We start from the raw sequence: 12206 nt of genomic DNA on the forward strand, positions 1-12206 counted from the left end.
ACAGCAATAGGGTTGATAAGGGAGTGATCAAACATTGAGGTTTTACAGACTAGTGTTGATTGTCACGGCAATACGGGACAAAGTGCGTCCCCTGTTGGCCCCATACGGGTGTTGGCAACCCTACGTGACACAGCACACATGCCGCACGCCGATCCGTTTTTGAGACCATTTATTGGCACATGCGTCACATGTTTTTTAGGCCGATACTAATCGGTGGCCGATCGATCAGAGCATCCCTAGTTATGACATAATATTATCACTTCAAAATGTGATTTATTCTTATAATACTATGAATTTATTGTTGTACCTTTAGAAACTTGTATACATTCATCTTAATGTTTTTTCTCTTCAACGTGATTGTAATACTCCTGAATAGCAACCATTGTTTTAATACATTTATGTTTTTACAGGGAAGTACACTAACACTATTTGGTGTCTATGATATTTGAGGTAATTAAAATGACAACGGAGGAGAAACTAGGACACGTCACCACGCAAACATATACACACACATACACACACACACACAGAATGTACCTGCGTGAGAAAGCACTACCAGAAGCGAAATGGATGTGTGACATTGCAATGCTTAGTTTATTTGGATTTGTTGTCAATTTGAGGCACTTCAATCTTCTCCCCGGTGAGGAACTGCCAGATGCCTCCTCTGTAGTTCTCATTTCCCAAAGCGTACAGGAAAACGTTGAAGGTGGGGGAGGTCTTGGCCAGGATGGGGGCTATCTGTGGGACACGTGCGGAGGGAAAGGATAGCTATTAGAGCTGTAAAGCGCTGAAGAAGCATGACTAAACGTCAAATAGGTGCGGATTTAGACCATACGTATTCGTGGCTGATTGATGAGGTGTGTGTGGGGAGGTAGGGGGGTGCGTGTGTGTGTGTGACCATGCTGGGTGCTCTCACCATCCTGAGCTTGGGTGAGACCAGGTTGGCGTTCTCCACGGCGGCGTAGAAAGCCAGCAGGCCGTAGGGACCCCAGCACAGCAGCATGGTCTTAAGAGGAGTGTTGGGGTTGAACTAAGGGGAAGACACAACACAGAATCACATAGCCTACTTTGACTACTTTGTGGTAATAAATCATCAATAACCAGTTAAAGGTCTCATCCTGTGGCCAGCATCGCAAAAGGAAACCTTAGGAAGCGTGGTAGTATAGTCATCCCTCGTTTACTGTCATTAATTGGTTCCAACTTTCTAAATATGATGTTTACATCATTGGAGCCCTGTAGACATGAAATAACACCCCTATAGTCACCCTTACACTCCGATTATTCTTTGTTTACACCACATTGCTCAAATGCAATTTCTCAGCTGCAGGGGCACAAGAGACAGCTTATCACGTCTTGGCATTGTGGTGTCGTGGCGACGACCCAGAATTCAGAGAGCAGGACCCTCATGCAGGTAAGAGTATATTTGTAATAACTGTAGCAGAGCAGGGCAGGGATCCGGCTACAAAGAGCAGTAACACTCACACTCCGTCAAGGAACCCACAGCAACGCTCTGACGCCGACTCATGCAACCTGCTGAGCTAAACAATCCAAAACACCAATCGAGAGGTGCGAGAGAACAGAAAGGCAAAGCAGGCAAAACGCAGGATGAAGCAATAACGAAAGAAATAATTATAGAAAAATATAATCATTATGATAATAAAAAAATTCTGCAAATTACAACTTGTTTTGTTTTGTTTGTTTCTACGACAACAAATTGTTTTTGTATTTCAACTCTGCTACTCAAATGACATTTTTCCTCATATTACAAGTTTGTGCTCATAAAATTGTGACTTTTTACTCATTTTTTTTCTTCATGTTTTGACTTTATTCTCATAAAATGACAGCTTTTTTAAAAATAATTTCTTCTGGGGTTTTTCCAACTATTTCAAATGTCTTCTTACAAATTTTCCTTTTGCAATTACGACTTTATTCCCATAATATTTCAACTTTATTCTGGTAACATTATAGTTTTTTTCCATGACCTAATTTCCCAAATGTTACAACTTTATTCCTTGTGTTGTATATTTTTCATAACATTACAGCTTTCAAAAATACAATTTTTCTTTAATATTTCAACTTTATGCTACTAAAATGACATTATTTTTCCTCATAATATTTTGATGTTATTCTTTTAAAATTACAACCTTTTCTTGTTAGATTTTAATCTTGTAAAATGACTGCACATTTTTACATTTTTTGCTGTTTTTTTTTATCTTCCAGATATTTAATATTCTTTGAACATTTTCTTCCCATAATATTATGACTTTGTTCTCATAATATTTTGACTTTATTTCCATAATATTATAACTTTTTCCAGAAACAAATTTTCTAAAAATTACAACTATTTTGTTTTTTGTTTTTTTTTATCTTCCATATATTTAAAATTTGTTCCTAAATAATCTTTGTAAATTTTCTTCTCGTTTTCTTCCTTATGACTTTGTTTTCATAATATTTTGACTTTCTATATTAGGACTTTTCCCCAACCTAATTTTCTAAAAATTACTATTATTTTTCTCATAGGCTACAAAAACAAAATTGTGACTTTTTTCTCTTTGGAATACGACTTTTTTCTCTTAATATTCTGACATTATTCTCATAAAATGACAGCTAGTTTATTTTAATTTCTTCTGTGTTTTTTTTTCAACTATTTCAACTTTCTTCTTATAAATTTTCTTTTTTTTTAAACTTTATTCCCATAATGTTTGGACTTTATGCTCATTACATAACTTTATTATAACTTTATGCATTACCTAATTTTCCAAATATTACAACTTTATTTGTTTGTTTGTGTTGTTTGTTTCTCATAATATTACAGCTTTAAAAAATAATAATATTTCATTATATTAAATAATATTTCAGCTTAATGCTACTAAAATTACATTATTTTTCCTCATCATATTACGACGTTATTCTTGATTATAACAATTTTGACTTTACTCTTGTACATTTAGTGCAGATTTTTCCATTTTTGCTGTTTTTTTTCAAAAGGTTACATTTGTAAAGTTAAATTTGTAGTACGTGCCGCAGGCCAATCAAAAAAAAAAACAGCCACAGGCCGCAAATGGCCCCTGGGCCCCACTTTGGACACCCTTGCTTTAGAATCTACAAACAGACCCCTTAGTAAACATAGCAATATTGGCCACTTTCACACAGAGATGCAGCAAAATTGGCGCGTCGGGGCCTTAAAAGTACATCCGGCCTTTTATTCGCCTGTGCCTTTTATAAAGAAACCAACAAGGCAGCATATTGCCACAATTATGTGCGCTTATCTAAGAAGTAATAAACAACATCATAAACAATAAATAAGCAGCATATAAACACTTGCAGACAGAGATGCCGCAAAATTGGAGCATCAGAGTCCTAAAAATAGATATGGTATTTATTCATCTGAACCTTTTACACATAACAAAAAAATGTTTTTTATTCTACTTTCGACTTTATATAGACAATTTGTGGGTGTGGTTCACACAGAACACTGACACGTGACAAAGATTTTTCCAGGCAGTGTGAAAGGATTCATTCATTCATTCATTCATTCAAGTAGCGAGTAATCCAAGTCATCCAAGATAGCACAGTGAAGCACAGGGTAGCACACTAAGCGCCGGATTAAGCCCCTATAGACTACGTGTCTTTATGTTCCTGCATATGACCGCCGGGGCCTCTCATGAGCACCGGGTTAAAAAACATTGACATTAACAGGTGCGGCTGTAGGCAACATTGCTTTTTCTGTTTTCTGAATGCGATTATCAGTTAGCAAATGATCCAAAATAATTGGATTTAATGAATTTAATTAATTGGATCATTTATCCTGGAATACTATTACTTGGATCACTTTTACTATTATTTGCAGTACTATTACCTTTAAATACTATTATTCGGAGTCCTACTATCTTGGAATACTATCATTCAGTGTACTATTATCTTGGAAAACTATTATTCACAGTACTATTGTCATGGAATATTATTCTGAGTACTATTACCGTGGAATACTATTTTTTGGAGTACTATTATCTTGGAATACTATTATCCGCAGTACTATTACCTTGAAATACTATTATTTGGAGTACTACTATCTTGGAATGCTATCATTCAGTGTACTATGATCTTGAAATACTATTATTTGGACGATTATGATCTTATCTTGGAATACTATTATTCCGAATACTATTATCGTGGAATACTATTATTTGAAGTACTATTATCTTGAAATACTATTATTTGGAGTACTACTGTTTTGGAATGCTATTATTGGCAGTACTATTATATCGGAATACTATTATTCGGATGACTTTAATCTTGGAATACTATTATTTGGAGTACTATTATATTGGAAAACTATTATTATGAGTACTATTATTGTGTAATACTATTTTTCACAGTGCTATTATCTTGTAATACTATTATTGGCAGTACTATTATATTGGAAAACTATTATTATGAGTGCTATTATTGTGTAATACTATTTTTCGCAGCGCTATTATCTTGTAATACTATTATTTGGAGTAGTACTGTCTTGGAATGCTATTATTGGCAGTACTATTATATTGGAAAACTATTATTATGAGTGCTATTATTGTGTAATACTATTTTTCGCAGCGCTATTATCTTGTAATACTATTATTGGCAGTACTATTATATTGGAAAACTATTATTATGAGTGCTATTATTGTGTAATACTATTTTTCGCAGCGCTATTATCTTGTAATACTATTATTTGGAGTAGTACTGTCTTGGAATGCTATTATTGGCAGTACTATTATATTGGAAAACTATTATTATGAGTGCTATTATTGTGTAATACTATTTTTCGCAGCGCTATTATCTTGTAATACTATTATTTGGAGTGCTGTTATATTGGAATACTATTACTAGGAGTACTATTATCTTGGAATACTATTATTTGCAGGACTATTATATTAAAATACTATTATTCGGAGTACTATTATCTTGAAATACTATTATTTAGAAGTACTATTATACTGGAATACTATTATTGGGATGACTTTTATCTTGGAATACTATTATGTTGGCGTAAGGTGCTTGCACATGTGTCATTAGCGACGCAGTGTCCTGCAGGAGCGAGGGCATGACTTCTCAGGTATATAACACGTCATGGCTGTGAAAACATTCATTTTTATTCATATATTTTGATACTGTTGTGAAAATGTTGCGTATGGTGAGTTCCATGGCTGGAGGAGGACGAGCTGTCCTTCCTGACAGCCATAAAAGTCTAAAAGCGCAATAAGATTCCGCTCGAGCAACACTGAAAAGGGCAAAAGAAAATGCCAGAGGAACGTACGAGAACCACCAATCGCTATCCAGAGCTCGCCATCAGAAATTGTTTAAATACGTAAGGTCCACCTCGATACGGAGCCAGTGATGCGGGACGGGGCCTTAAGCTTTGTACTTGCTACACAATGGCAATGTTTGTGTTTAGAATGAAAGTGCTCCCACTACACAACTCGCTACTAACGAGCTTACGCAACCCGACTTAACCGACCCCCATCCCCCTTCCACACGCCACATCCCGAAGGGTCTTTTCCATGGACCGCCAGCTCCTGTCCTCATTGCAAATAGAAGCGCTGGGTCATATGCGGATGACCTACATAGGTCACAGCATCCCACCCCCTCGGAATGTACGTCTCGGCCCGGATGAGGGAGAATTCCTGCGATTCTTTCCAACGGGCCACATCAAAGCGGGAAAATCATAGCGTGAGCATCGAATGGATTTGTGCCTCAGGAATGACAACATATTCCCAATGAATTTCCAAATAGCATCACGTGCGTCACAATCATCACGTGACCTTTTCAATTTGCACCTTACTGTATACCAAATGAAAATGAACATAGTTCCAGCGCAACTACTTTTTAGAACTTACCAATGGCGGAAAGTAGTCGGCGGAGAGCTTTTGCTTGCTACGTATCTAGGACCAGTTTATGAAGCATTTAACAAACAAAATAATGTGTGTAATAATGTGAGACATACAGGCTACAGCAGGGGTGCCCATGTGTGGGTCGATTAACGCATAAACGTCACTTTGTAGATGTCATATGACATCAGTAAGCTGACATTAAGCTCGCCTCCTGATTGGCTGCTGCTAAAGATTAAGTGGTGAACAGACGTTTCAAGCTACACACGCAAATGCAACTTTCATCTTTATTATTCCAATTACGGATGAACTAAGTCAGCGGTAAGATGATTCACTTGTAGCGGCGAGTTATGTGGAAAAAAAGGGAATTGTTCGATGGCGCTGCTTGTTGTCCTGAACTCCGCTATAGAGATGAATGTTTTCTACTCGTCCGCATGTTAAACTATTATTTCATGATGAATTGTGCCCGTTGCTGAAGCCTTTTGAATATGTTGCCTTGACTGCGGCTGCATTGTCTTTTGCATAATAATCTTTATTTCTTGCATATCTGTAATGTTTGATATCAAATGCTAACTGGATGTAATACGTGAACTGTGTGTCTAATGAACGCTACGTAGCTATTTTGACTGACATATTAGCGCTACTCAGGCTATGTACACAACTACTGAGGAATCTTTATTGCCGTAATGAATTGAATTGTGAATTGTTGAGTGATATCAACTATTTTGATGACCTGGAATCTTTGAAACGGTGAATGTGAAATACTAATCATTAGTATTTAAGACAGAAGTTTCCAAGTTTAGCGGTTAGATTTGATATATTTCTTATATGTTATATAGTTAGAGATCACGTGGACTTGTATGCATGCTGAAAAGGTGTGTGCACCCCTCATATACATGTACAACGTACATAAATACTCATATTTATAAATATAGTAAGTATACTCTATAGAATTTCTATGTTTGTAGTAGGACATAGATGTTTGGGACTTGGTCATTTTTTGCGCTACAGGTAATGCTCCCATTTTATTAGGTATACCTGCATATTGGTGCACATTGGAGAGCCAATCCAATATTACATCATTAGAATTTGAACAGTGCCTCCTTTTCAAATAACACTGACATCATTAGCCATGCCATACTGTCTCTCTCAGGATAAAAATGGCATTATTCTTAATAAACTAATATTATTATCAATGTAATAAAAATGTATTTTGTAATTACTTTTTTAAAACAAATGTAATACATTGTATTTATCAATTACTAATAAATGAAAACTAATAACACCAACGGTGGGGTAACTTGCTTCCCATGGGTCGTAAACGGTCCGCAACAGAGTTAAATCCAGCCCACAAAGCCATTAAACAAAATAATAAAACCCCCAAATGCTCATAACATGTAAAAATAAACATTTGTTCATCATATTTTTCTGACTTTCAGTATTATCATCTTTGTAAAGGCAGATTTGTTGGATTATTCTCATGTTTTGACATGTGATTTATGTTTGTTTTTTTAAACTCACTTTAGGGTTTCCGGTCTTCTTGAACTTCTGTGCGATGGACTGGTAGGAGGACATGACAACAAACACCTGGATGGCCATGTTGAAGACGCTCATGGGGATCAAGTAGGAGACGTAGTTCCTATGTTGACAGAGGATGAAAGCTTAGAATCCCAACATAAATGCATAAGAGTCTTACAAACGGTCTTACAAAGTACCTCGGGGTCTTGTTCACGAGTGAGGGAAGGATGGAATGTGAATGTGAGATGGACAGGCAGAATGGTGCAGCGTCTGCAGTGATGCAGACTCTGCATCAGTCCGTTGTGGTGAAGAGGGAGCTGAGCCAAAAGGCAAAGTTCTCAATTTACCAGTCAATCTAGGTTCCTACTCTCACCTACGTTCATGGGCTTTGGGTAGTGACCGAAAAAGACAAGCTTGTTGTGCAAGCAGCCGAAATGAGTTTTCTCCATAGGGTGGCTGGGCTCTCCCTTAGAAATAAGGTGAGAAGAACTGTCATCCGGGAGAAACTCAGAGTAGAACCGCTGCTTCTCCGTATTGAGAGGAGCCAAATGAGGTGGCTCAGGTAAGGGTGCCTCCCAGACGCCTCCTTGGGGAAGTCAGGGCAAGTCCGACCGGTAGGAAGCCTCAAGGAAGACCTGGGACACGTTGGAGAGACAGTGTCTCTCAACTGGCCTGGGATCCACTGAAAGGAGCTGGACAAAGTAGCCGAGGAGAGGGAAGTCTGGGAGTCCCTGCTTAGACCCGACCTCGGATAAGCGGTAGAAGATGGATGGATGGATGGATGGATGGATGGATGGATGGATGGATGGATGGATGGATGGATGGATGGATGGATGGATGGATGGATGGATGGATGGATATTGTGCGTGATCTGGACATAACAGGGTTGCCTCTACACAGGCTGTTGCCTCGCCACTGACTTAGAAGTGTCAACCTCAGTGGGAGAGATTAACCCTTTAAACAGAATAGTCAGGCTGAAGGTGCGCACACTTAGAAGAAGTGTGGTCTTGTACCCTCGAAGTAACTAGGGTTTAAACAGTACCTGTCTCCCTTGCTGTAGTCCAGAGTGCAGCAGGTCCTGAGGGGCTCGTAGTCGTACTCCCCCCAGCCGATGAGAGGCATGGCGGACCAGAAGGCGGTGAAGATCCAGATGAAGATGACCAGAGTGATGGCGCTGCTCCACTGCAGCTTTGTCCCTAGGCCGGTCAAAATATAATTTTATGATCCATAATGACACAGGACCGAGGTTCTATCCAATAATAATAACATGATTTGTCTTAGAATTTCCCGGAACAGACGTTTGACTCACTGGTGCAGTACTGGTGGTATCTATCCCAAGCGATGGCAGCGATGAAGTGGATGCTTGCGAGAGCCGTCACAAAACCCTGGAAGCCGTGAGTTTGACATCCCTCAGAGCCATAAGGCCAGTACCTGGAGGGGTGGGTAGAAACCATTCAATCATTGGAAGAGAGAGATAAATGAAACGCCACCAGGCCTCTCCTTCATAATCCCTGCTGTGATGACAATGGAAGACAGCCCCCGATTACAGCATGGAAATCCTCTGCTTTGCACTTTATTACATTGCTATTATTGAGACAGCCCCCCCAACACACTCTGCAGCATTGATTGCTATTGATTTAACACTCTTCCTCTGGAGGAATGCAGCACACAGCGTAGCTAAACATTAGTAGTGTGTAGGTATGTCTGGAGTTTTTTTCTATTGAATCAAAAACACACCAACTTTTTTAATAATAAATAATGTTTTCCTATTTTATAACATATGTTTTGGAGCTCTATGCATTGGCACTTTTTGCATTTTTTTAATTTTTCAATTACAAATCAATGAAAACTATTTCCTTTTTTTTAAATGGATAAACTGGATAAAACTTTTGGATGAAAAACAGATTTATGTCTGTTTAAACATAATAAATATTTTTTAAAAATTATTTTGAACACATATTTTATTTTTTAAATGTTATTACAAATATCTTTTACATTTTTACATTTTTTTAAAGCTATATGCATCTGCAAATGTTCCTTTTTATACCAGAACCAGACAAAATTGACTTTTATTTTTTTCTCTGATGAAACAAATGTTTGTATTTTAATATAAATTGGAAATACATTCAATCTCCAATATTTTTTTTAATAAAAATACATTTTGCTATTTATAACATATGTTTTGGAGCTGTATGTAGTTGCACATTTTGCATGTTTTAAATAAAAAAAATGATTTACATGTTTTTTTATTACCGGATAACTCTTGCATTTTTTGATTCAAAATGTATTTATATTAATTTCAATGTAATACATATTTTTCGAAATATATAAAATAATATTCCACATATTAATAATAATAATTAATAATAAAATATATTAAATACTTTTTAAAATGTTATTACATTTATATTTTAAATTTTTGAAATCTATTTTTTAAAGCTATATGCAGCTCCAAATGTTTCTTTTTGTACCAAAACCAAACAAAATTGACTTTTATTTTTTCTCTGATAAAACAAATATTTTTAATATAAGTCGGAAATACATACAATTTTTTAAAAATAAAAATATAAATCATTTTCTTTTTTGATCAAAAGGAAATCTTGGAGTTAATTTTTTTTTAATTGCATAGCAAAATTGCTTCTCGGCATTTATAAAAACAAATCGCGTTGTTCGGTAGCTTTAATGGACTCAAAAACGGAACCAAATGGATTTGTTGCATCGCAAATTGCAGTGCTTATTATTCTGCCACTTTGAGGTACTTACAAACGCCTCACTGACAAATTTGGCAGGCACGTGTCGCTGTTGTCCCCTGGAAAGTAAGCTTTCCCGAATCGACGTGAAATTCGGTTGGCATGTCTGTCATGATTAAACGTGCAAAAAAAGTTTGAAGAAATGTTGCGCGGAAACAAACAGAGTGCAATTTGCTTTAGAAGTGCCGTGTTCAGTGCCATTATTCGAGTCATTTGTTTTTGCTATTTCCGTTCTTCAACAAAATCCTCCCTGTGTGTTCATTTATGACTCCCAAATGTAAATAATGAGATAGCTTGGGCGTGTGGGCGTGGTCAGAGCTTTGCTGCATCACTCACCTGAGGAAGCTGGAGAACGCGGCCACTGTGGCATTCATAGAGATGCCCATGTCGGCCATGGCCAAACTGAAGACGAGGAAATTGCTGGGGGTCCTCAGCTCCCTCACTTTGAGGAAAGCTGCGATGGTGACCGCGTTCAGGAAGAAGCCCAGCAGACCTGGGAGGAGGAAGGAGGACATTTGCGGAGATGAACGGACTCGCCATTGCGCACAATGCAAAAATAGACCATGATGGAATGAATGGTGTCAAATGACAAGTAAACACGCCTATATAAATACATATATATGTAGTTGGAGAGAGTGAGAAAGGACGCAGCCTGCGGTGAATTCCATGCGCAAAAGACTCACCCTCGACAAGTAGACACGATCCCAGGGAGAACACATCAAAGTCGGAGAAGCCCTCCGGTAAAGGATACGACGAGACCATCCTTGGAGCCGATTGTCACAACACACTCACGCACACTTCTCTCCTCGCTGTCCGCCTGTTTACGATTGTGCCTCGGCCTGATTGGAGGACGCCGGCTTTTTAAAGGGACATTTCACGTGAAAAGCATGCACTTTATTATGTAAAGCCAACACCCTCTTCTCTATTCCGTCGCCCCAATCCGTGCTGGAATGTCTTAACACCGCGCAACTCTTAGGCTAAAGCGTATTTGCCCTCCACTACTGCAAAGCCCTCAATTAGTTACACAACAAGCCTTTTGTGTGTCTGTGCGTGGCGGTGAGGATGCAGAGGATGCAGAGGAGGAGGAGGATGATGACAAATGACCAGCCCCTGCAGATTACCGCGGCCATATGGAAACAACAGGTGTCTGCCAACCACAGCAGTGGCACATTTAGCAGGACAAACACAGAAGTCCTCATTTTCCCACATTCAGGACGGATGCATTCCAGGTGAGACAACCAGTGATCTACATCAGGGGTGTCCAAAGTGCGGCCCAGGGGCAATTGGAAGCGGCTTAGCCTCTGATTTGCCAGCTTTCAGGTGGAATTCACTTTAAAGAAAACTGCAGTTTTTGGGGAATTTTGCCCACAATCCTTATGTGAGACATGAAAACACACGTCTTTCTCTTTTCTGTGCCTTCTAAAGATATAAAAACAGCTAAAAAGAGGCAGCTAAGAATGCACGTAATGGGACGCACCTATAAAGCCTCATGAAAAAACCTCCAAAAAGGACAAACAACGCTCCATTCACACAACGTGACCTGCATATTAACCAAGCTACAGCGACATTGTTATTATTATAGTTATTAACCTAGTTACGGCCAAGAGCTACATTACTGGCGTAGTTACACCTGGCCACAACACACCGGCTAGCTACTAGCATAATGGAGCTGCCGCCGTGTTTTTGTTTATGAGGTGGAAAAGTTAACACTAGGTGTAGCTTTCCTATCTTCACAAATAGGATAAATGTCTCACTGTGTCCAGATCTGCGACGTCTAGGTACAGTGTTTTTTTAACTGGACCAGGCCTAATGTGATCTAGATGTTGAATAAGTGAATTCCACCTTAAATCGAATCGGAAGCTAACTTGAGCGTCATATATTCCAAATTAAATAAAAAATGAACACACCATATGAGAATATTAAACAGAAAACCAACAACCCCGCCACCCAACCCCCTACGCACACACGAGAAATGGCACAAATACTCCAGAAATGACACCTGAAACCAAAACAAATATAAATAAAAAACTTTTAAAAAACAACAACAACAAAAGTTGAAAAAAAGGCA

The 12206-nt window shown here is 38.2% G+C and overlaps 1 protein-coding gene across 1 annotated transcript; it reads right to left on the minus strand.

Moving 5' to 3' along the window:
• Nucleotides 1-571: 571 nt before the first annotated feature.
• On the minus strand, nt 572-11160 carry rgra (retinal G protein coupled receptor a). The gene is made up of 7 exons (XM_054799548.1): nt 10822-11160; nt 10475-10631; nt 8698-8819; nt 8431-8584; nt 7392-7509; nt 917-1030; nt 572-738 (listed from the first exon to the last, which is right to left on the minus strand). Exons 1-7 carry the CDS (start codon nt 10898-10900, stop codon nt 595-597), a joined length of 888 nt encoding a protein of 295 aa, XP_054655523.1. The 5' UTR covers nt 10901-11160; the 3' UTR covers nt 572-594.
• Nucleotides 11161-12206: the final 1046 nt, after the last annotated feature.

The sequence above is a fragment of the Dunckerocampus dactyliophorus genome, chromosome 14, assembly GCF_027744805.1.
Source record: "Dunckerocampus dactyliophorus isolate RoL2022-P2 chromosome 14, RoL_Ddac_1.1, whole genome shotgun sequence".
Lineage (NCBI taxonomy): Eukaryota > Metazoa > Chordata > Actinopteri > Syngnathiformes > Syngnathidae > Dunckerocampus > Dunckerocampus dactyliophorus.